The following is a 25,931-nucleotide window of genomic DNA, read 5'->3' on the forward strand; positions in this document are numbered from 1 at the left end:
AGCAGGCAGGCCCGGGCGGTCCCCTGACCTGGCTCTGGGTGGGCACTCCCGGGGCTTCTGGTAGACGGCCCCACTCCCCGACTGGCCTCTCTTGCCTCCTGCCTGCACCAGCCTGTCCACAGCCACGCCTACCATCAACGGCTCACACACTCTCCCGTCGGGGGCTTCCTCTCGGTTTGGGGTGAGATCTGGAATGCACGTGGACACAAGGCCTGCTTTCTTTTTAAAATCTGCTCCCCACGGGTTGCCAGGGTTCCAAAAGTAGGGCCACAGGCAAACACATTTGCCCCCCACCCGGTGTGTGCTTCACATGCATGGTTTCATTTAATCCTCAGAATAATCCTGCCAGTGAGGTATTACTATCTTACTATCTCTAATTTTGGATGAGGACAGAGATGCAGGATGGCGGGGGGGCGGGGGTGGGGGGGGGGTTGGCTTGCTTAAGATGACAATTTATAGAGGGCAAGGATGGGATCCAATCGCAGAGATCTGACTCCATAGCAGTGGTGCTTGAGGGTGTGGGGGGAAGGGGAGCAGAAGGAAGGGTCCACCTGGAGAAAGTGGAGAGAAATTTTTAAAAATAATAAAACCAGGGCACCAGGGGGTGGGGGTGGTACATATTTGGTTAAACGTCTGACTCTTGGTTTCGGCTCAGGTGGTGATCTCAGGGTTGTGGGATCGAGCCCCACTTTGGGCTTCAAGCTGGGCATGGAGCCTGCTTGGGATTCTCTCTCTCCCTCTCCCTCTGCCTCCCCCACCCACGTTAGTTCTCTAAAATCTTAATAATAATAATAATAAAACCAACGAGAAGTCAGATGGCTTATCACCACGTATGAGCAATTTTAAATAATGCAATGAGGAAATATTTTTCCTCCCGTGGGTGAGCACTTTAGGAGGCTGATGCCGCCCTAGTCATATATATGGTGCCTGACACGGGAGCGGCCAGGGCACAACTCTTGAGAGGAGTTCCACTAGAACGCTGAGGGTGGCAGGACAAAAAGGCGGTAAGAACCTGGTTTTTATTGTGATAAAATATACATAAAATCTACCATTTTAACCATACAACTCAGTGGCTGTAAGTACATTCACAATGTTGTACAACCATCATCACCGTCCATTTCCAGAATCTTTTCATCATCCCAATAAAAGCACGGTACCCATGAAACATGGCTCCTGCTCTTCCCTCCCTCCCACCCCGTGGTCACCTCTGCTCTTCCTGTCACCATGATTTTGCCTGTTCTAAGTACCTCATATGGTACAAACCTATACTATGTTTGGCTTTTGTGTCTGGCTTCTTTTTTCCACTCCACATTTTCAAGTTCATCTAATGTTGGCGCACATATCGGAATTTTATTTCTTTTTAAGGCATAGTACTATTGCATTGTTTAGAAGACCCTGGGATTTTTAAGGACACCCTGGAGATACTGTATCTTAGGGGACCTCTTGTTAAGTTAGAGAAGCTTACCTTATGGTATAGGTCATGTGGCACTGGGTTTTGTTTCTTGTGGCTAGAAGAATCCTAACTGATCTATAAGGCACAACTCAAGCACTTCTGTGGGCCTCCAGGGTGGGCGATGAGGCCCAGAGAGGACCCAACATAAAAGCTCTCCAGTATGTGGCAAAATGTTACAGAAATTCCCTGTGTGTGTGTTTAAGTCTAATCTACACATACATGTACACACACACACACAAACATATGACTATGACTAAGGCCACACTTTTACTTCTTACCATCCTCAGTTTAGTTATTTTGATAATTCTTTTCACAGCTGTTAATGTCAACAGACACAGTTATTCAGTATGTGACATTTTTCATCATCACAAAAAATATATTTAACTCCAGATTGAAGGAGAGATGTTGTGCCTGGTGCTCTATGGAGTACAGATTAATGCCTTTTTTCTTTTCTTTCTTTCTTTTTTTTTTTTGATTAATGCCTTTTTTCAAAATACGTTTCCACAATCTTCCCTAGAGTTGGAAATAATCAAGTGTAGTCAAGGGTAACAAATAAAAAGATTTATAAAAAAAAATTAAAAAAAAAAAACCACAAAAAAAACAAAAACACCATCCAGCATCAGTAGCTCCCACTTTGGTAGTAAGCATGAAGGGTGGGTTAATGTTTTTTTTAACTATATGAAATTGGAGATATATATATGTGTGTGTGTGTGTGTGTGTATAGAAAAGTGAGTAGGAAGCTACTATGATAGAGACTTTAAGTAAAGAGAATGTCATTGCGCAATGAAAAAGTCTCTTCTTCGGTAAGTACTAGTAAGAGGTTTGACTTACTTGCAGGATTGCAGAAGTTCTTCATGGAACATTTGGTCATGGCTATGAAGAGGTGGATGCAGAAAGAAGAGAGCAGACACTAGGAATAGGAAGAGACATGGAGAAGTGAGGATAAGGAGAAAGAAAAACCAAGCAGAACGTCTTTGCTCAATGGTCCTTACAAAAAAACGTATTTTAAAAGAATCTGAGTAAGCAAGTGCTGTAATTCTTTTGTGACTATGAGTGTAACGGATACCACTAGAAATCAATTTATGCTGTCAACGCATTCGAATATCCTTCCACTGTGAGCCTGTCCAAAGCCTCCTGCAATTTATGACACATCACATTACAAAACTGTTGTGTTTGTTTTGTTTTTGCTTGTACCCTTTTCTGGTTCCTGGTTGTTCACATTCTGAGAGAGGACAAAGGCCCTTAGAAATCCATCAATTCAACCCTTTCATCTCACAGATAAAGGAGGGGAAGATCACACTCAGCCTTGGTGGCAGAGATGGGACTGGAACCGGGTCTCCCGATCCCGCAGTGGGTGCTTTCCTCACTACAACATGACGTGATTCACACTCCATCCATCCCCAGTCTGTACCCCATGGGCTCTCCTTCAACCTCAGCCAGGGCAGGAGAGCATGAGGGAAAGCAATGGGGCTTTGTGGGCCTCTCTGGTGTGCTGTGAGTGTGGGACCCAGAAGAGGAGGTGACAAAATGCATCTTCCACTTCCATCCTAAGTCTACAAATAATCTAACCCCCCCGCCACACACACACACACACATACACACACACACACACACACACAGCCAAGCTACTCCTATCACCAGCTGAGAAATACCTCCGGGGTAGAGCACTGTGAGTGAGAGGAATTTTTAAAGGCTGCCATAAGAGGGATGGAGAACATGTGGCCAGGGACACATACACCTTTCAGAAGCCCTGCACACAGAGCCCTGGTTACAGATGACCTAACAAGAGCTTCAGGCTCCAGGGGACCTCACGACATGGCTCCCCGGAGTCCCTAACCACAATGCCATTGAACAGGTGGCTCATCAGTGGTAGGCACTGTCCCCAAATACTCAAATTCCAGCATAAAGCCACACAACAGTTGATTGGATTCCCCCCCCCGCCCCCCGCCGCCCATTCTCACATCTGCTCATAATTTCACAGTTATCATTGCTCAGCATTCTAAATGTTCCCAGCTGGCCCTCTGTGCTTCTGGGGGGACAATGCCAGTCGTGCTCTACTGTGACATTTCTGAGAGGCGCCTCCAGAGGAAGGGAGGTCAGATCCTCCAGAGACATTTCCTCCTGCGTGTCCTCTGAGAACCCAATGAAAGTGTCGTATTTTTAAAACGTCTCTCAGAAGTCTGTGTTCAAGGACTGGCGCAGGGAATGTGAACTACAGATACGCTGCCTAAAATTCACGGGCCAGGCAAACTGGGAGAGGAACGTTCTTGAAAGCCAGACAATCTCAAGTTTAACACGACATCAAAAAGTCTCAGTCTATGCAGTGTGCTGCAGAATCAATCAAATCTTTGTCATGCTCCCAGGCTTCTGTCAAATCCTTGCCAGAAATGTGCTGCCTCACGGAGGGCGAGGCAGCCGTGGGTAGTGGGCTCCCTCTCAGGAGACGAAGTGCCTCTGGACAGAACTCCTGGCCTCTCTCCACACAGACTGCTGGATCTTATACACAGACTCCTGGAAGATCCTTTCCACCTGGGTAGGGAAGCCCCGGCTGTCTTCCTCCAGGGCATTGATGGTTCGCAGGGCAAAGGGGGTCCGCTCCCGGGGCAGGGGCTTGTTGAGAGGCCGCATGGGGATGACGGAATTGTATTTGTGCCGCCTGTTAACGGAGTTCATCAGCGACGTGTAAAACTGGAACTTACACCACGTGTCTCGCAGGAAGTTCTCGGTCAGCAGCAGGATGGTCCACGCGGACCCGTTGACCGCGTCATCCAGGTTCTGTAGGTGCTGCCGGCCACACGGCATCTCAGCAAAGATGATGCCGGGTCGGATGCCAAAGTCATTCTGCAGCAGACTCTGGACCCTGAGGGCTTCGTCTGTGTCATCCTCTGCGTGCAGTATCACAAACTTGAGGAACACCTCTTCCTCCTCTTCCTCTTCCTCCCCCAGCGTTGTCTCTCCCAGGCCCATCGCTGCCTCGCACTGGCCTACAGGTCGCAGCGTCGTGGGGCCAGACTCCGGCAGAGCACGCAGCGACAGGTCTTCAGGTCTCTTGGAATCGGACTCAGGACGACTCTGACGCACCTCCACACTGGGGCTTTGACCCCAGGAGACAGAGAGTGGGCGGGGATCTATTTTCGACTTCCTGACACCCATCGTAAATCTCCCGGTCAGAAATGGAGAGCGCTCCTTCTTTCTTGACACTTGTTTTCATTCTACAAAGAGAAGAAATAACAAGGCAGACACGTGTTGTGAATGTCATCCAAACATTAAGAACGGAAAATACGGAGTGCCTGGGTGGCTCAGTGGTGGAGGGTCTGCCTTCGGCCCAGGGCGTGATCCCCAGGGATCAAGTCCCACATCGGGCTCCCCACGGGGAACATGCTTCTCCTTCTACCTATTTCTGCCTCTCTCTCTCTCTCTCTCTGCCTCATGAATAAATAAATAAAGTGTTTTTTAAAATAAATAAAAACGGAAGATACTTTTTTCACTTAACCTGAAAACCTCAAAGAGATTGTAACATACAGGTTTTCAGGAGGAAATGCCAGTTGGATCTTGGGGAAGGGAAATCCCTTGTCTTCTGGGAGCTTCACAAGGACTACCATGGGGAATCAAGGCGGGGACAGAGTCAGTTTAATGTAACGGGAGACATTTGGAAATCTTACGTGGTATGCTAGCACTGTAAACTTCCAGAATAAAGTCAACTGCTCTGGTATTTTAGTGAGAGGGTACCATGCCAGTCTATCCATATGGAGCTAAAATCCAACTTCTTCATTATCGAGTTATTGTGTAAACTATAAACAACAAAAACGAGAGCAACAGAATACTCAAATATTAAATCCAAACTTATTTTTATATCAAACACAAATACAAAACAGAACACAAATACAGAGAAGACTAGCTGGCAGCTCTGCTAAGTCAGCACAACGGAAGATCTGAAACATCGAATGAAATGATGCCTGCGGTTCACTGGCTGGGAGCTCTTCTGCCTTGCGGGGGTCAGGCCCTGGTGTTGGGGCTGGCAGGGCAATTATGATAAGGGTTGTGAATAGTAAGGAATACCTTTTCCTAGGTAATCCTGGGAATGCTTCAGAAAACTGAGGATTCACTTCAGGAAAAATTAACATCGTGGTTTGGGAATAAAATCTGGAAACAAAGGCTAGTGATCTTCACCAGAGAAATCAACAAAGAATCATTATAGCCCATCCTCATGCTGTTATTTTCTTCACTTATTTATTCATTTTTATTTTGAGAGAGAGAGAGAGAGAGAGAGAGAGAGAGAGAATGAGCGGGGAGGGGTAGAAGGAGAGAAAGAATTCCATGTCTGGTCCACACTGAGTGGGGCTCAATCTCATGACCTGAGATCATGACCTGAGCCAAAAATCAAGAGTCAGACACCCCTCGCTCTGTTATCTTAAAAATTCTAAAGTCAGAGTGGAAGAATTACATCAGCTATGAAAGAAAAGTGCTTCATGCGAAACTAGTTTAAACAAATCTTCAGATAATGTTGGCAATGGTGTCAATAGAACCCCTATATAGGCAGTTTCAAGAGGGATTCTTTTATCAGAAGACTATTTTCTTCAAAAAAGGCTCTATTCCAGAGCTTTTAAATTTATTTTCATGAAGAAAGACCAGAATTCAAGAATTTAATTAGGCTTAAAATCATAATAGCATAAATAACATAGCTCACATATACCAAAATAATTCAAGGTTAGAAGAAACCGTTGAGCAAAAATGATGAAAAACTGATGGGAAGAAAAGATAAGTTAAAACACAGTGAATTTCTTTCTAGAGTACCTAAAGAGCGAAAGGGTTTGCTCCTGCCTCTGAGCAGTGAGGGACTTGCTAGCTACTGCTTGTCATTTATGATGTCAACTTTAGGTTCTAATCCACAGTATATGCTGACACCTACCAAGATGTACATTAAGGCATAATTCTAAAATGCTTATACATCCACCTCAAATAACAAAACTGAATGAACTTGGATTCTCTTCACTGGTTAGGATTCACTGCAGACTGTGTTGTGGTGTTACGGGAAAAGGTGCTACTCTGCAAAGCTGCAGAAAGAAGCTTCTCCTGTATGTATATTAAAAAAATAATTTTTTTTTAAATTTTTTTTTTTTTTTTTTTTTTTATGACAGTCACACACAGAGAGAGAGAGAGAGGCAGAGACACAGGCAGAGGGAGAAGCAGGCTCCATGCACCGGGAGCCTGACGTGGGATTCGATCCCGGGTCTCCAGGATCGCGCCCTGGGCCAAAGGCAGGCGCCAAACCGCTGCGCCACCCAGGGATCCCCTAAAAAAATAATTTTTGAGTGATGTATAGAATTGTTGAATTGCTTTATAGTTTGCATGAAACTAACGCAACGCTGTATGTTGACTATATTATACTTCCAAAGAACACTGTTAAAGCATTTGGAAGAATCTATTTATAGCATCCTTTCAAGTGATCTTCACTTGGTTGGTTAAACCAACTTAACACCATTACCTTAACCACTGGCTGCTGCAGGAAGTACACTTGGATTTACAGAACAGATACTCATAAAGAGTGTCCCAAACTACTAGGGTAAAATGCTCTGTCAAGCCAGACTGACGAAATCTCTTGACGTGAATATGGATAAATAACAAAAGAATAGAACTGCAACTTTATGTCACATTTTTCTTAAATACGGGTCAGCAAAAAAGAGCAAAAGCCTCCAGAAGTCTATGATGGTGCCGTTCCAACTCCTGAGCCCTCCTACTCAGCCCCACCCTGAGCAGCCCAAAGGGAATAAAGTGAGCCACAGTGTCTGGAAACTTCACTATAACCTTCTAATTTGGAGGGAGGGAGTTAGGGAGGCGGCGACCAAGGGGAAGAGACACAGAAAGCTGTGTGCTGGCGGCTGGCCTCTCCTACCACCGCAGGGGTTCCTGGAGGGGCAAAAGGTCTCTATCCAGGGCTGTGGATGCTTCAGGAGGGAAGGACCAGAGAGAACATGACCAGAACTGCGCCCCCGAGCTGCTGACTCCATCCACCAGGGGGCTTTCCCACAACACTAGCTAGGCATGGAAGGCTGAAGAAACCCAGGAAGCCTTTGGAAGGTCCCCTCCCCATCAGGGACAGGCAGATGCAGGGTGAAAGCACCTTCTTCCCTTCCACGAAATGGGACAAGATGGAAGGTGGCCGCTGGGGAGAGGCACGTGAAATCATTGGTCACAGGAACATCTCTGCATACATTTTTTTTTTCATTTGCTTTTAAAGAAAAGGTAGTGGCTGAGATAACTAATGACCTTGAAAATGGTTATGGTGCAGGGCGGCCCAGGTGGCTCAGTGGTTTAGCGTCACCTTCGGCCCGGGATGTGATCCTGGGGACCCGGGATCGAGTCCCACGTCAGGCTCCCTGCATGGAACCTGCTTCTCTCTCTGCCTGTGTCTCTGCCTCTCTCTCTGTCTCCCATGAATAAATAAATTTTTAAAATCTTAAAAAAAAAAAAAAGAAAAGAAAAAAGCAAATGGTTATGGTGTAAATTCTCACTTTCATCCCCGGAGTCCTCCCCATCCATCCAGCTCCCTCCACGGCCTCCTACAGGTGACTGCTTTCATCAGTTTCTCCTATGTCCTTTCACTGTTTCTTTATGGATATATATTCTTTTTTTCTTTCCTGATCACAGAAAAGTATCATTATTTATATATACATATGTAAAATACACACATCCACTGCAAAACAGCAGTAGCCAGAGATCCAGCACTGTCCCCAGTAGCACGTAACTTCCTCCCTGTTCTTTATAACAAAATCTTCCACCACGTGGTTGTGCCATAATCGTTTCTTATTCTCGGGTATGTGAGTTGTTTCCAGTCTACTACCTTTAGGAGCAAAGCAACAGAGAATATCTTTGTATAAAAGTAACTTCACATGTGTACAGGTTCGTCTGCAGAATAATTTCCCCAAATGGGATTTCTGTATCAAAGGACAAATGCATTTGTAATAATGATAGATGTGGCCAAGTTACTTTCTGTAAGACTGAAACTTTTTTGTGCATGGGCTTTTAACTTGAAGGAGTGACAGCCCTACCTCCACCTCTTGTCCCAGAAAAGATCTAAAACGGAAGCTACTGATTGCCACCACTGCCGACAGCCCCCACTGAGCTAATGACATCCCCTCATGGCAATAATTATGTGGGGAAACTCAGCCCATCAGAATGGAGCCTTTGAGCTGAAGTTCTGAAAGGAATATCAGGTCCTAGATAAGAAGAAAAGAGGGTCCAGAATGCATCCACCTTTCATCTAGTGAAAGAGGATCCCAATAGGATTCCCCATATAAACAGGAGTAGGGTGAAAAGAACAGCATAACAAATGTGCATTCTTGGCAAGCAGGCACACAGAATGCAAGAAATAAAAACAAGTATTAAGAAAAATAATAGGCAAAAGACAATTTCATTTTTGTTATGACTATGTGGTCTGGTGGCATCTGGGTGGCATAATTGGTTAAGTGGCCGGCTCTTGGTTTTGACTCAGGTCATGATCCCAGGTACCTGAGATCAAACCCCACGTCGGGCTCCCTACTGAGCAGGGAATCTACTTGACATTCTCTCTCTCCCTCTCCTTCTGCCCCTTCCGCTCATGCTCTAAAATAAATGAAGAAATCCTTAAAAAATAAAAATAAAAAACTATGTGCTCTGGAATCTGACTGCCTGAACCTAAATCCCAATACCTGGCTATAAAAATACTGCGTGACTTGGTCCAAGTTACTAGGTATCTTTCTGCTTTAATTTCATCATGTGTAAAGTGATGATAATTATAGTACCTTCCCTGAGGATTTTTATGAGGATCAAAATGGCTGAGAACAGTTCTCCACACATGTTAGCAGCTGTTATGGTTATTACATACCTAGCCAAGGAGCTAAAGAAAAATTTCCCCAACCAGCTCTAGGATGGGGCTATTCCAAGTGTGGTCTACAGACAAGCTGCCAGTCTCTGAGCCATCTGGTGCTGGTCCAGGACAAGATGGGTGGGGAAACTGTGCCAGGATGTGAAATAATCATATCAGGTAAGTATGCTTTTCAGCTCAGCTGACGTTTTTCTCATAGCAAGACACTTTCTTTCTCTTTCTTTTCTTTCTTTCTTTCTTTCTTCCTTTTTTTTTTTTTTTTTTTTTTTGTAAGATTTTAAGTCATCTCCATACCCAACTTAGGGTTTGAACTCATGACCCTGAGATTAAGAGTCACATGTTCTTTCAACCAAGCCAGCAAGGTGTGTCCCTGCAGGACATTTCTGATGAAGGAAGTCAAATGGTTTACCTTCAGTGCACCCTTCTTTTATTATCATTCATGAATATAAGTGAGTGGCACTGTCCTAGGATGCACTAAAGAGAATCCTTAACCAAAGAAAAAGATCAAAGCTGGAAGAACAGAATTACCTGAAAAGAGAGACTGCAGAAGAATCAAGGGTCCAACGCCATTAGGGAAAAAACAGAAAAGGCAACCAATGGAATAAACATTATCGAAACCAAATCAGATGAACATGGTGGAACGGCTTGGAAAAAAAAAAAAAATCAGGACAGCCCAGGTGGCTCAGCGGTTTAGCGTCGCCTTTAGCCCAGGGCATGATCCTAGAGACCCAGAATCGAGTCCTACCTCGGGCTCCCTGCATGGAGCCTGCTTCTCCCTCTGCCTGTGGCTTTGCCTCTCTCTGTCTCTCATGAATAAATAGTCTTAAGGCCACGAGAGTAAAGTAATTTGAAGAGAAAAAAACATAGCTATGGAGATTGGGGGAAAAAAAGCAGAGTAAAAACCGATGCATTTGAAATAGAAAATTCGATGAATGTAACACAAAATTCAAAGATAGAACAGATTTACCACCCTCAATCAAATGCTCAGCTTTACCGATCACAACCAGACATACTGTGCCTTCTGATGTAATTCAGTATGATGTATCATCATGTGTCAAGCAGTCTTGCCAAAAATGTTTAGCCCGACTCCGACCAGGTCTTTAGATACAATTACCAGGTTACAGTAATGAGGAGGATGTGAGACATGTCCACCAAGAGGGGAATGGAGAAAAAAACGGTTTGATGTCCATGGAATACCACTCGGCACTGGAGTGAGCTACTGATAAATGCACTCATGTGGATGAATCTCAAACTCATTATGTTGTATGAAGGAAGCCAGACCCCCCAAAAAAGTACAGATTTTGATTCCATTTATATCAAAATCCAGAAATGGAAATTGATTTACAGAGACAGAGAGCATTCCTTCAGACTTGCTCAGAGGCAGCTTTATCACCCTTCTTTTTCGTAGCATTTCTTCCTTGTCCACACGGCATTTCTGAGAAACAGTTTGCCCTTTATTTTTAAAAATCTGTTGTACTTACAGAGCTATGTTCTAGACCGTTATGACTTCTAAGATTTAGGCTGCTTTCTCACAAGACTTGGGTCTATCCCTTTAGGACTACTGGGTGAGAATTTATAATTTGATGATGTGCCGAGGCTGAATCTACAAAATACAAACAAGGGCACTTGGCTGGCTGAGTTGCTGGAGCACGGGACTCTTGAACTCCGAGTCAGGAGTTCGAGTTCTTTGTGGGGCATAGAACTTACTAAAAAATAATAAACTTTAAAAAATACAAATTCCCAAAGAGGATGCCTCTTGTTCTTTTTTTAAAAGCTATTTTATTTCAGAGAGAGACCATGTGCACGTGTGTGCATAAACAGGGGGCGGGGCAGAGGGAGAAGCAGACTCCCCGTTGGGCAGGGGGCCTGATGTGGGGCTCAATCCCAAGATTCCGGGATCAAGACCTGAGCCAAAGGCAGATGCTTAACCGACTGAGCCACCCAGGTGCCCCTGGATGCCTGTTGTTCTTAAGAGTGAAAGAAAAGCATCCGTCCTGGTAAACAGTACTAGAAAGGTACTGTCTGCTTTCATTCATTTAACAAATATTAGGTTAACTATTTATGACATTTTAGAAGCTGAAGTTCAGCAGTAAACAAAGCAGAAAATAACTATGCTCTCATTGAGCTTAAATTCTGGTATGAGGAGATAGACAATAAAAAGAGAGAAATATGTGTATCGTATAACAAAGTATAAAATACTCTATAAATACGCACTCATATAATATACAAGGAGATGGTAAGTGTTAGGGAAAAAAAGATAAAGAAGAAGCTACTAAGGACTGTTGGAAGAAGTTTTATTTGTTTTTAAATGCGTTTGTCAGGGAACAAGGGACGTCATCTAAATAAAGACATGGGTGAGGGAAGTGATCTGTGCAAGTGTCTGCAGGGAGGACTATGGCCCAGAGACAGGAGAGTGCTAAGGCCTGATGAACAATGGAGGCGGGGGGGGGGGGGGGGGGGGCGGGGAGCGGGTACAGTGGGGCTGATGAGCAAGGCATCAAGAAGGAGATGCCAGGAGGAGGTTTTGAGCAGAAGGATGACAAGAGAGGACTCATCTTTCATAGGACCATTGTGTCATGTTGAGAACAGAACGAAAAGAAGCAAGAACACCAGTGAGGAGGCTGCTGCAAGAGCCAGGAGGATCATGGTGAGTGGTGGCCTGGGCCAGGGCACAGTGAAAGTGGTGACAAGTGGCTGGATCTGGGGCGTATTCTGGAGCAGAAGTGATAGGATTTACTCACGATGCTGGGTAGGCAAAGAATACAGGAGTCTCGGGGGGTTGGCGGGGAGGTCTAGCCAGGAGATGTGTATTTGGCTTTTATCAGTGTCTAGGCTGTATTTCAAACCTGAAGACTTTTTAAACCTGAAGATCGTTAAGGGAATAAGTATAAATAGAAAAAGGAAGTGGTCCAGGGGCTGAGCCCTAGGGCTCCCCCAACACTATAGGGTCAAGAACTGAAAAAAACAGCAATAAAGATAGAAAGTAAGTGGTTAGGAGGGTCGGAGGACCACCAGGAATGTGATGCTACCAAAGACACTAAATGAAGGCATCAGTTCAAGGGAAAGCGAGTGTGTGGTTGTCTTCCAGGGCTTCCAGATGCAAAACGGGCCCAGCTGCCAAAGGAGCTGTGGATGTAGGATACGGACTCAGAGAAGTGCAGCTTTGGAGGACTGGTGCTAAACGGGAGGGAAGGGGGAAAACCTCATTACATGGACTTCAAAAGAAAAGAAAAGAAATTCGAGACTGAGTATAGAGACTGACTTGGAAATATTTTGCCATTGAGGGAGAGAAACTCTTACCAAACAGGTAAGAGTTTGGGGGAAGTCTAGTACCCTAAGAGGACTCGCTATAAAGAAGACTGTTGGCGAAGGACAAGGAGCTCATGGAGAGAACAGTTCAGGGATGTTGGAGAAGGATGAGGACTGCTGAAGGGATGACCCAGGTAGGCAAGGGGTCAGGGGTGGGATCCAAGGTGGAAAGGGAGGGGTCTGCCCTTGCAGGGGAGGAGAGACTGTTTTTCCTACTGAAAATAACACACAGCGGAATGAGATGGGACAGGGACAGGTGGGTGGGTGTGGTGGGGGAGGCAGGGGACACCTGTGGACATTCCCTTCTGTCTGCTTCAACAGTCTCAGTAAAATAAGAAGCAAAACACCTTCCCAAGGACTGCCCCAAACCTCCACCTAATTCTGAAACATAAACAGTACAGGATGGAACCTGGTAGGGTGAAACTGCAGTGTCCCCACGGTTATCATTCTTTCCGAGCCCCAGAGGCAGTAAGACCTCCAACAGAAGACTTCCGGGGCAGAAGCAGAGCTGCTGGCAGCAGCTAGTGGAACCCATCCCAGGACAGCCTCTCTTCCAGCACAGACTGCCCAGGGGTGCCTCGGGGAGGTTATTGCCATCAGATGGCTCATCCTTGTCCCCAGCTAAATGCAAATAAAACTTCTCTTCCAAGCAAAGTTGACTTTTCTCACCTAGACCTCTGTGACACACCGCTATGTGTCTGCCTGGCTGGGCTCTGGTGCCCAGCTGTTGTTCAAATGCCAGCCCAGATGCTGCTGCAAAGGTATTTTTTAGATGGGATGACCAGGTAAAGTGGTATACTGTGAGTAAAGCAGGGTATCCTCCAGAACATGGGTGGGCTCCTAATCATTAGGTAAAAGCCTTAAGAGCAATAGAGGTGGTCCCCACTTTATGATGGCTTGACTGACAATTTTCTGAATTCACAATGGTGCGAAAGCAATATGCATTCAGTAGAATCCACACTTGGAATTGTGACTCTAGATCTGCTTCCAGGCTCCCAATGCGCAGTATGATCCATCCTCTTTCCTTCTCTCTCTCTCTCTCAGCTGGGTGGGGGCAGCACCACAGCTCCCAGGTAGCCACAGCCACAGCCACGTGCAGCCACAAGACTAGACGATAGATACACTTACACAACCACTCCTACCCCTGTGACCCTCGTTTCCCACTCTCAGTACAGCGTTTGAGAAATCGCGCGACCTGTTCAACATTTCATTATCAAACAGGGTTTGTGTGAGATGATTGTTCTCAACTGTAGGCTGACATAAGTATTATGAGCACACATGAGGTAGGTTGGGCTAAGATACAATGTTTGGTAGGTGGGGTGTGTTAAATGTGTTTTCGACTTAGAGTATGTTCAATTTACAACGGGTTTATTGGGATGTAACCCCAACTCGTAAGTGTAGGAAGAGCCATGCTGAGGTTCCAAGAAGAAAGAATTCTTGTCTCTAGGTCAACACAGAAGTCTGCAGAAGTCCCTGCAGACTTCAGACTCAAGGCCCTGCAGTCACTGGAGTCAATTCCTTAAAATAAATGTCCCCTCCCTGCACTCTCTACATACATCCTATTGGTCTTCCCTCTCTATAGAGAACCCTACTACAACCTTCCTTAGAAGTGTGCTGCTTTCGACTTAGGAGTTCATACTTGCATTTTTAAAACATGTTGGCCACTTGGGAAGAGGCTCCCAAAGAGCAGTAACTGAAATAACGATCAGTAATCATTTGCACATGTATGATTTTCAGTCTGTGATTTTACCCGCGGAAAGAACTTGCTGCCTCTGAAAAGGGACACATTTAAGATAAAGACATTGAGGGCTTGAATCCTTCAGCCTTGAAGAGCCTCCTTCTTTCCTATTTGAACAGCACCACCTTGTGGTGAATATGAGTAAGAGCAATGGTTTCTTGTTCAACTAGTAAGCTTCGTGGTAATGATTCTGTTTTGGAAAACTTACTCTCCACCAAGACCTCTGGGTTTTAGGGATGTGAAGCCAGAATGAGCAGACAGTACTTGGACAACTACTGCACTGGCACTCCATCCAGGACGATGGGCGCTACAGAGGCACTCGGGGTACACCTGCAGCAGAGGACACTTGCATGATTAAGGCCAAGGGAGGTGGATGCCTTCCCAGCAACGGGAGCAGCATTTGCAAAAACACCAAGGCGCCACAGAGTAAAGTACATCAGGATAGGTTCACTTAGCTGCTTATAAGGCTCCAGTGCACGTATGTGGGGGCGGGAGAGGCAAGGGTACCAGTAAGACATACAGATGGAGATAAACAGGATTAGCGGGTGAGGGGCCTGACATATTGTATTGAGGGCTTTGAATGTGATCGGGTCAGGTGGACAGAGAGCTCCTGGATGGTGGTAATTAGGAGACACGATCTAACTTGTTCAGGACAGGTTAAAATAGCTGCAGGTCAGGAGGGCAGGCTAGGGTGTGTCAGGCTCTAGTCTGGGAGAACCACCAGCTAAGAGGCACTTTGCAGTAACCCAGGGGAGGGAGTAGAGCCCTGTGCCAAAGAAGTGACAGGAGGACCCAAAGATACATCCAAAGGGAGTCATGGGGGCTCACAGAGAAGAATCAGGTATGCCTCCCAAGCCAGTGCCTGGTGTACCCTGGTGGGTGGCACTGCTGTTCGCTGATGTGAACAGGATGGGAGTGGAGGTGTGTGTGACCTGTTCATCTAGTTTGCGACCAGGGAGCTTGTCCCATGACCTAGAAGAGAAGCTGTCAGGAAGCACTCACACATGCAGGTCAGGGGCTCAGGAGATCAAATCTTGAGCACCTGAGAATAACACAGAGAGAGAGAAGAGCAGAGAGCTGAAGACAGAAGTGATGTCAGAGGGGCATCTGGAGGGAGAGGCACCATCCGGGACAGGGAAGAGTGGCAATGGAGCAGCAGGAAAATCAGACCCAGAATGGTCCTGGGAGCATGAGAAGAGTGCCTCAGGCAGGGCTCATTAGCACCTCCAGGTCCACGGAGCAAATACAGAGGAATGGTGGCATCACCAAAGTAGACTGGGGTGTCTTCAAGTGTCTCCAGCAGGTTGGGGAGCAGCCTAGCTGAGGAGGAGAGAGGAGGCCAGTTGCTACAACAGAACGCAGGGGCAGGGGGAGAGATCATAAAAAGAGAAACTTGGCAACTTCCCAGAAATGGAGGGAATTTCCTAGTAGAGAGAGGATGGCACACGTGGGCATGAGCTTCTTAGAGCTGAGCTGTTAGGCTCTTGATTGCTGAGCAGCTTGGTCTCTCCTATTCTCCACTTCTCTAGGAAAAGGGAGAGGCCACCTAATTCCCAAGTATGTGAAGTCCCAGGATAACATCTGTGATGGACACTGCAGATGATGTCGTGACCTACAGGACTTCCGGGGAGAGTGCGAGCACCCTTCTGTTTCTACGAGGGGTAGATGCCGTCCACTGGGAGATGGCGTCCTCTTATACTAGACTGCAGATTTGCTCATCCAAAATTCACTCCACCTTCCTTAGTGGACCTTCCTATATGTCCTGTAGCACAAGTGCTGAATTTCCTCGGCTCCCTTGAAGGTCAGACTCCAGGTATAATTTAAGTTCGGCCAATCAGATGTCTTACATGTCGGAGTCAACTACGGAGAGAGGCAGAGCGTGAGGCTCTGCTCCAGCAGAGATGGTGTGACTCAGGAGCTGGCAGCTTGCTGATTTGGCAGGAGCTTTCATGGCAGAAGCCCAGCTCCACTAGACCAATTCTGCTAAGTGGTGCTAGTAGGTATTCCTAGAAACTCAACCTAGAGTCTAGCTCTTCAACTCTCTAACGATACTGTAAATCCTGTAATATCCTTGAATGCATATCCTTCTGCTTCAACTAGCCAGAGCAGATTCTGTTCTATTCAACTCAACTGCAACAGATACAGCATCCAAATTCACAAGGCACTACAGGAGAGATCTGCAGTGAAACAGGACCTGCCACCTGTTTTTGTAAATAAAGTTTTATTGGAAGAAAGCCATGCATATTCACTGATGTGTTGTCTATGGCTAATCTCATGCTAGAGAAGCAGAGGTAAGTAGTTCCAACAGAAACTGTCTGGCCCATAAGAGCCTACAATATTTACTGTCTGGCTCTTTCCAGGATGAGTTAGCTGAACTACAGCAAATTCCCTCAACTACATATAGCACGGGAGTGTCAAGCTCCATCAGGTTGTGAGGATGCAAAAGAACAGACCTATGCCAGCTGGAAGAGGAACACGTGGACTTTTCTTTGACTTCTTTACATGGGAAATATTTTTGAATCTCACTAGGGTATTCAATAATTTCAGGGATACAATAAGTAGAATTTGAGGCCACTTGATCTTACACTGAGATAACATTATTGACAATCGGCTGTCTTTTATTTATTTTCTTCATTAGGGGTTGCGCAGAACCCATAAGGATGGCAAAGGCCGACATAAATAAAAGGATTAATGGTCAAATCCCCCCGTTCACATTTCTTAGAATATGTACCACCCACTGATACCTATTTATAGTCAAAGTAAACCAGTGCCTGCATTTTTTCATTTTAGGTACCAGGGTTTTTATTACAAAGGTCAGGGTTATGGGAGCCTCACACCCTGTACCTTTGTGTCATAGCACTAATCACAACTACAATTAACGATGTGTATGATTATCTGCTTAGTTTCTTTTTCCCACTAGAATGTAAACTCCACCAGAATGACAACCAGATCTGTCCTACACACCACTGTTGTTTCCAGGGTCTAGAGCATGGACAGCAGTCAAAAATACCTTCCAAATAAATGAGACAGTGTTCCAAATATAAGACTAACACAATCTTTTATTTTTAGAGAGACAACTGAACCGAGAGGTCTTCATCATCATCATCACTATCACATAAATTACTGACTTAATCAGAATAGGATCTGGCCAATCCAAACATACTTTGTTGGATTTTTTAACTGAACCATTATGTTACTTAAAAAAAAAAAAAAGAAAAAAAAAGACGTGAATATAAATGTGGTACATTCGTGTTAAGACACAGCCCAAGCAGCATATTTGGCAGAAAGCATCTCCTTTTTCCTCCAGGTTAATTATTGCTTTTTTGGATGCCCAGAATACCCCGTTCGCATTTCTTAGACTGTGTATCACCTAGCATTCTGATTTTTTTTGCTGGCCTGGGAGGTACCTCCTACCTCATCTACCCATACCCCAGACTTCATTATGGTCAGAGGCACCATCACTTGCCCAGTGACCACAGCCAGGAAGTGGAGGCATCCCTGACACCTTCCCCTTCCTCTCCTACATTTTCACTTCTGAGCTATCCCCACGTCCTGTCTGTTCAACTTCCAAAATACATTTCAAGTTCTACTTTCCCTCTCCACCACACTTTCGCTCTGGATCAACATCTTTCTACTACACTGCTTCCCGCTTAGCCTTGGTATGTGTTCTCCTGGTCAGTCTCACCCTTCCTCAGTCCAGCAGCAACAATGATCTTTATGAATACAACCATCTGGTCACATTACTCCCATTTACTGCTCTTAGAATAAAAAAAAAAAAAAGTTTTAATTATGAAGGTATCAGGTATACTGCATTATAATTCACTTCAAAGTGATCACCCCTGAAAGTCTAGTTACTGCCCACAAAATTTCTTAATATGGCAAATGAGAAGCTTCAGCTCCAACCTCATTTCATGTCTTTCTTCCTTTGCTCCTCCAGCAACCTACATATGGCCTTTTTTTTTTTTTTTTTTTTTTTTTCTTTTTTCAGTTCCTTAAGCTTGCTTAGCTCTTTCCTGTCACGGGATCTATGGGAACATATTATTGCAATTCTGAAGTCTGAAGTATAAGACTATATATATTTTTTAAAATATCTGTTTGAGAGAGAGAGAGAACAAGAAGCAGGGGGAGCAGCAGGCAGAGGGAGAAGCAGGCTGCCCGCTGAGCAGGGAGCCCAATGTGGGGCTCGATCTCAGGACCCTGAGCCAAAGGCACATATTTAACCAACTAAGCCACCCAGGTGCCCAGGACTATATTTTCTTATTATTAGAGAACATACATGTTCATAGGCTAGCCAAAATTCTATTGGAGGTAAACAATCAAAATGTCCAAACCCTAGGGAAAGACAACATAAACTATGCCACAGTGTTCATACAAGTGGATCCTATTAAATCATTAAAAATGTTTCTTAGAAATACTTTGAGAACCAGGGAAAATGTTTCCGTGATAAGTGAACAAAAGTAGACTGCACAGTCTGGTCTCATAGACAGTATGATCTCAGCTTTGTAAAACTGGCTGTAGAGAAAATAGATTGGGAAGAAGTATACCAAAAAGGTAATACTGGTTATCCGTGTCCAGGGAATGTGTGAATATACATGTTCACTAAATGCATCTCTCTATATATATCTTCTTCTATGATGATACTGCAACCTGGAAAAAAAAGTTTTTTAGTAAGTAAAAAAAAAAAAAAAAAGAAGTTTTCCAGGTTTTTTATTTTAAATAGAATTCATGTTAACTTGATGCCAGACAGTATATTCCTCATGTGCCGTATCTGCACATCCCAGATGGCTTTTAGCCCAACTCCATGATTAACTGTTTGATCTCCTGAGTTTTAATCTATATACAAACTTCCCAAGCGTCCAGGTTTGCTAATTCTAAATGCAAACAGGGTTCCTCCACTTTCTAGTTTATTGTAAAGCACTAGAAGGCAGACTATGTACCTCCCTAGTACCTAAGACAGGTATGGTCATTTAGATAACAAGAGAAACAAACACAAAAACTTTGACTTCTGTGAGGTATACACAAAATACACAGACGGATCTTCACAGGCACCCGGTTTTTCATCCGTGGAGCCTCCTTACTCCACCGCTGGGAAGCGGTGAGTAAGGAGTGAATGAGTGGGCTCACCATACAGCGGCCCGTGGCAGGTGTCCTGATCTTAACTTCACTCCCGGCTTCTCCTTAACTGACCTGCTCTTATCTCCAATTTATTTCAAATGCCCTCATTTTAAATGCTTATTCGACTTTCTATCATACATATTTATTCAAGCACCTGAAATCTCAATTCTGAAATGAGAAAAATTTTTTTCTTCTCTTTTAAAAGAAGGGAAGGTAGTACACATGCTACTAATAGCATCAAAGAATGAGTTCCTTGAGAAAAAAGCGAAAAAGCAGCATTATAAACATCTGTTATCCCTCAAAAGCCTTTCACAAAAATACTGTTTTTCACTTTAATCCTTGCATACTTTAAAAAGAGAAGTGAATTTTGCTATAAAATCTTGCTATTCTGCTAGCAACTTAGTCACCACACAACTCAAACTTGAATAACATTCCCTGAACAAGCGCCTTCATTCTTCTTCCCATTAAAACTACCTATTCTTGGTGCCATTCAGAAACAATCTCCAAGTGAGAGACTATGGTTTCCTAATGAAACAATGGAATTGAAAAAAAAAAGAAGAGGAAAAAAATTTACTGCACACTCTTTTGGGTAAAATGACGGTTTTTCTTTCATTTTCTATATTTAAAGGGTAAATCTTCTCCAAATCAGGAAGAATATTTTATCAAAATGCTGAATGTAAAAGCAAACTATATGTCTTATCAAAATGAGGCTCAAGACAAAGACGGTTGCGCATTTTTAATATTGGAGAACCCTAAACACCAACAATGATTTACAGGTGCCATAGGCTTTGTGGAATACTAGAGAATAATATTCAGTACCTAACAGCAACCTGCACCAAAGGGCAGTAGTAGCAAGGGGCTGTTAAAACCTCAAAAAAGGCAGGAACCCCTGAGATGGTATTTCAATAGGGAAGTGAGGAGAGTGAAGGTGTAAGCCTGTGATGGTCCAGCCTAGGCCCACTGCAGTCAAAAAAAAAAAAAGAAGAAGAAGAAGAAGAAGAAGAAAGAGGAGGAGGAGGAGGAGGAGAAGAAGAACAACAACAGCAGGGATCAATGGTGCTAGTGGAGTAAGCAAGGGGGAAGGTGAGAGAGATCAGAGAAGTTCTTGGAGGTTAGATCACAAAGGGCTTTGAAGCCATCCTAAGAGTTTGGTTTTTATGATTCTGATGAGAAGCTGTCAGAAAGTTTCGAAAGGAAGTGAAAGTTCTGATTATATTTCTTAAAAAAAAAAAAAAAAATCACTGCTGTTTGGAGAGAGAGCACAGAGGAACAAGGACAGAAGCAGGAAGGCCTAATCAGAGACTTACAGTCATCTAGGTAAGAGGGAACCAGAGTTGTTAGAGAGGGGTTGAGAGGTGGTCAGATTTGAGAGATCTTTTCAAGGATTGAAAGGAGTTTCAAGAGTTAACAGAATTGGCTGGATGCTTGGATGTCTGGTCTGAGCTAAAATGATGCCAATGCCGGTAACCTCTACTGTGATAAGATAAGGTCAGTGAGGAAAAGCAGAAGGGAGGACCGGGTGGGTGTGGTATCACTGGACATACTAAACTGAAATGCCCATCAGACCTTTAAGTGGAGATGCTGAGCAAACAGCTGGAAACGTGCATCTGGAACTCAGGACAGAAGTAAAGCTAAACATTTGGAAGTCACCAGCTTAGAGATGTCATATTTACAGCCATGGAACAGGGCTTGGGATGGAAGCTGCCTTGGGAGAGAGTCCGGCTAGAAAGACAGTATGTCCAAGAACTGCGCGCTGTGGCACTCCAACATTCAGCGGCTGAGAAAAGAAACAGAAACCCGGAGACACAGAAGGAGGAGCCAGGGAGATGGAAGGAAATGAGGGAGAATGTGGTGGCCTGGAAGCCAACAGAAGAAAAAAATGTGGAAGATGAGGGAGCAGCCACCTGTGGCCTGTTAGAAGAAAACCTGCCCTGACCCCAGACTTCCACAAGGGCCTTGGGGGGGACGAAGACAGCCGGAGGCAGAGGACGGAGGATGGGGGGAGGCGGGAACTACAAACTTGGAAGCAAGGCTTTCATTTAAAGACCTGATTTGTGTTTTGTTCTTAAAGAGAAGTGAGCAAAGAAATGGGTGGGACTTAGGAGGGGCTGTCTGGCCCGGGGGGTGTCAGACAAGAGATGTATTAGCAGGTGTCAGTTCAATAAACAAGAACACCGGGAGGAGCAAACGACAACAGACAAGGTGCCAAGGACCCCGCGGCCCAGACACCATTTGTTCCCAGATCCACAGGGGTGGGCAGGTGACATGTACTGCGCTTCGGAAGGAGATGACGGAGTTTTCATCTACTTTTTCTGAGATAAAGGAGACTGAATACGGAGTTCCTGAACGCCACTTATAATCAACACACTACTGCAAGTCTTAAAATGTACCATATCTTTAAAGATTATTTTTTATTTTTTTAGTTGACTGCCTAAAACCCAGCTCACAGCGGCCGGCCCCAAATTTGCTTTTAACCAAATCAGCTTTTGGCCAAGATGCCAAAGACAAAAACCAAAACCGAAAGTTTCAGCCCTGGCTCCCAGGGTCCCGCAGACGCTTCACGCAGAACCTCTCGGCCACTTGCTTACGTTCGGAGGTGGTTTTTCCCCAGAAACAGGTTTTCTGGTCAAAGGGAAACCTACGAGCAAAGCAGAAGGCTGCCCGGACTCTCCCTGAAGAGGGAGAGGGTCCGCCGGCCTCAAGCCCGCCGCAAGCCCCGCCGCAAGCCCCGCCGCCGCTCCCGCCGCCGCTCCCGCCCGGGAGCCCGCTTACTCGCCTGCACCGCGGAGGCCCGCGCCCAGGCCCGCGCCCAGCCCCGCGGCTCCCGCGTCTTCCTCTCCCCTCGGGACACCTCGCGGGCCGCGCCTTCCCCGAGACTGTGCCGGGCGCCGCGGCCCCGCCCCTCGCGTGCCCACGCCCACCGCCCGCGGGCCGCCGGGAGGAGGGCCCCGGCCCGGAGCTCAGGCCCCGCCCACCACGTGCCCACGCCCACCGCCCGCGCGCCGCCGGGAGGAGGGCCCCGGCCCGGAGCTCAGGCCCCGCCCCTCGCGTGCCCACGCCCACCGCCCGCGGGCCGCCGGGAGGAGGGCCCCGGCCCGGAGCTCAGGCCCCGCCCACCACGTGCCCACGCCCACCGCCCGCGCGCCGCCGGGAGGAGGGCCCCGGCCCGGAGCTCAGGCCCCGCCCCTCGCGTGCCCACGCCCACCGCCCGCGGGCCGCCGGGAGGAGGGCCCCGGCCCGGAGCTCAGGCCCCGCCCACCACGTGCCCACGCCCACCGCCCGCGCGCCGCCGGGAGGAGGGCCCCGGCCCGGAGCTCAGGCCCCGCCCCTCGCGTGCCCACGCCCACCGCCCGCGCGCCGCCGGGAGGAGGGCCCCGGCCCGGAGCTCAGGCCCCGCCCCTCGCGTGCCCACGCCCACCGCCCGCGGGCCGCCGGGAGGAGGGCCCCGGCCCGGAGCTCAGGCCCCGCCCACCACGTGCCCACGCCCACGCCCCTGCGCGCGCAGACCTCTGCGGTTAGGCGCTGAGCTGGTCTCGCGGCCGCCGGCCCCAGGAACCCTCCGAGGCCTCCGCGCAGAAGGGAGGGAGGCCCGGAAGGGGCCGACGACCGGCAGTGGCGCAGGGGGACTGTCACCGAGGCAGAGGCACGCTCCCTGCGCTGCTGCTGCTGCTGCGCCTTTCACTGTCCCCGGACGCCTGGGTTGGAGGCGGTGGACGGGGTCGCCGCCAGGGTGTTTGCTCGGTGCAGACTTGGGTGCTGGGGTGAGGGCTGCAGCCGCGGCTTCTCCGTCCCCGACTGGAGCGCCTAAACCCTGAATGAAGAAACCGCGGGCTTAGCCAAACCCGGCTCCTGCCGCTCCCCCTGGCTCCTTCCCGCCAGGGCCCTTCTCTGAGGTCGTGGGCCACGTCCCTGGGCAGGGATGCGCAGCGCAGCGAACCCTGCGAGAAAGCCACGCCGACAGTTTCCTCTCTAGGGCTCCTTCTGCCCAACCCAAGAAGACTGGAGTTCCGCTGAATAAAAAGGAAGAGCAAAAAGGCAATCAAGTAAAAAGTATTAAAAGCCTTACGAAGGGCAGCCCCGGCGGCCCAGCGGTTTAGCGCCGCCTTCAGCTCAGGGTGTGATCCTGGGGACGCGGGATCGGTCCCAGGTCGGGCTCCCCGCAAGGAGCCTGCTTCACACACTCTCTCTGTGCCTCTCATGAATAAATAAATAAAATCTTAAAAAAAAAAGAGGGGGGGGCGGAATCCCTGCTTCTCCGTCGGCCTGTGTCTACCTCTCTCTATATATGTCTATCATGAATAAATAAATAAAATATTTTTTTAAAAAAAGCCTTATGAAACCAAATACCTAATTCTACCCTATCAATCTCAAGTCCCCCCATCCTAGTTTTATCCTACCAACCCAGTTCAGAAATTCTGTCCACCTCCATATTTTTAATTCCCAGGCAGTCCCTACTCCCTGCCAAAATTTCCTCTGCTTGTACTTCATCTGACAACGCTTCAAATCAGTGCTTTTCCATTTATTCACTGAAATAATGCGAATTACAAGTGCGATAAACATTTCCCCATTCACCACGCCTGTGGCATGCATAAATAAACCCAGAGTCACCAACGTCAAGGGCAAATTTTACTGGAATTGCTCCATTTTATACTTTAAATTGATTCAAGGGGATCCCTGGATGGCTCAGCGGTTTAGCGCCTGCCTTCAGCCCAGGGCGCGATCCTGGAGTCCTGAGATCAAGTCCCACATCGGGCTCCCTCCATGGAGCCTGCTTCTCCCTCTGCCTGTGCCTCTGCCTCTTTCTCCCTCTAAGTCTATCATGAATAAATAAAATCTTTGAAAAAAAAATAAATTGATCCAAATTTTGCATTGTTCTTCATATTCACATGGTGTGCGAAGAAAATATGTTAAATTGGTTATGAGTTTAAGTACTTTAATTTTCTTCCCAAATTATCAAGTATACATTTCAGGAAAATGCACCGATCATTTATGCCACAAATATTTGGTATCATCTGTGTGCTCAGCAGGAGGGATATAGTGTCAAGAAAACACATGTGGTTCCAGTCCTCATGGAGATTTTGCCGTCTAGTCCAAGACAGACATAAGAACAAGTAAGGCAACTTAAGATCCATTCATTGGTAATGATGAATGAATGAAATAAGCAAAGTGGGGAGAGTGCTAATTAAATGAGAGAAGAGATGGTTTCTGTGACATGTAAAATGTTTTTCCTGTGGCTTCACACCGTTGAAATGCTTGGCATTAAATGCTGCTGTTTTCAAGGTCTTGAACCTCTGACTTCTTTAGCTTTCTCTACCATTTCTCTGGATATCTAACATATGCTCAGCACATGCACACATAACTCAGTGAAAGTAGAAATGACTTGAACATGATTAATGAACTTGACCTGATTGACCTACCTTTAAATTATAGCATCCGGGGATCCCTGGGTGGCGCAGCGGTTTAGCACCTGCCTTTGGCCCAGGGCAGGATCCTGGAGACCCGGGATCGAATCCCACGTTGGGCTCCCTGCATGGAGCCTGCTTCTCCCTCTCCCTCTCCCTCTGCCTATGTCTCTGCCTCTCTCTCTCTCTGTGACTATCATGAATAAATAAATAAAATCTTTAAAAAAAATAAAATAAATTATAGCATCCAATACAATTTCAGAACGCGTATTCAAATACACAGGGAACATTAACAAAATCAGACATTAACAAAATTAGACCATATTTCTGGCCATAGGGCACATCTCAACAAAGAAAAATCAAAACAAAAAAGAGTGAAATACAGAATTATGTTCTCTGACCACCTAGGTATTAGTGTGAAAAACAAAAAGATAACTAGAAAAATCCCTGTGTTTAAAATTAAACATTTCAAAATAACTGATGGGTCAAAAAAATCATAAAATATTTTGGTCTGGATGTTACTTAAAATACTATATATCAAACCTTGTGGGACATAACTAAAAAATATAACTAAAGGGGAATTTCTTGTCTTAAAAGTACATATTAGAAAAACAAACCCAGAGAATCAACTATCTAAGCATCTATATCAAGAAGTTGGGGAGGGGGGAGGGACAGGAAATGAAATCAAAATAAAGAAAAAAAAAATGGAAATAATGAAAATAAGACCAGAAATCAAAGAAGCAGATAAAAGTACCCGAGGATCAACAAGAGCAAAAGATGGTTCTTTGAAAAGACTAATAAAATCAATAAGCTACTGGTAAAAAGTACTCAGGAAAAAAGAGCAGAAAGGCACAAATAATACTAGAAGGAAAAAGGAAATATTGCTAAAGATCATAAGAAATTTAAAAGATGAAAGACATTAAAAATTTTATTCCAAAAAAAAAATAAATAAATAAATAAAATAAAATAAATTTAAAAAAATTTTATTCCAATCAACCAGGTAAAATGAACTGGGAGAGATAGCTGTCATGTGTCTCTTGTGTTCCTCCA

The 25,931-nt window shown here is 45.9% G+C and overlaps 1 protein-coding gene across 5 annotated transcripts; it reads right to left on the bottom strand.

The window, feature by feature from the left end:
• Nucleotides 1-1,000: 1,000 nt before the first annotated feature.
• TICAM2 (TIR domain containing adaptor molecule 2) lies at nucleotides 1,001-22,416 on the bottom strand. 5 transcript variants are annotated; one of them, XM_077911265.1, is made up of 3 exons: nucleotides 22,256-22,390; nucleotides 18,909-19,011; nucleotides 1,001-4,665 (listed from the first exon to the last, which is right to left on the bottom strand). In XM_077911265.1, exon 3 carries the CDS (start codon nucleotides 4,604-4,606, stop codon nucleotides 3,890-3,892), a length of 717 nt encoding a protein of 238 aa, XP_077767391.1. In that variant the 5' UTR covers nucleotides 4,607-4,665; nucleotides 18,909-19,011; nucleotides 22,256-22,390; the 3' UTR covers nucleotides 1,001-3,889. The 5 variants fall into 5 exon arrangements, with proteins under 5 accessions (XP_077767391.1, XP_077767389.1, XP_077767390.1 ...); XM_077911263.1 differs by lacking the exon at nucleotides 18,909-19,011 and having other exon boundaries at nucleotides 22,256-22,416; XM_077911264.1 differs by lacking the exon at nucleotides 18,909-19,011 and having other exon boundaries at nucleotides 22,252-22,391.
• Nucleotides 22,417-25,931: the final 3,515 nt, after the last annotated feature.

The sequence above is a fragment of the Canis aureus genome, chromosome 10 (assembly GCF_053574225.1).
Source record: "Canis aureus isolate CA01 chromosome 10, VMU_Caureus_v.1.0, whole genome shotgun sequence".
NCBI classification, from domain to species: Eukaryota; Metazoa; Chordata; class Mammalia; order Carnivora; family Canidae; genus Canis; species Canis aureus.

Coding starts and splice junctions, on each gene's coding strand:
- TICAM2 (XM_077911263.1), bottom strand. CDS start 4,606: ATGGGTGTCAGGAAGTCGAAAATAGATCCCCGCCCACTCTCTGTCTCC.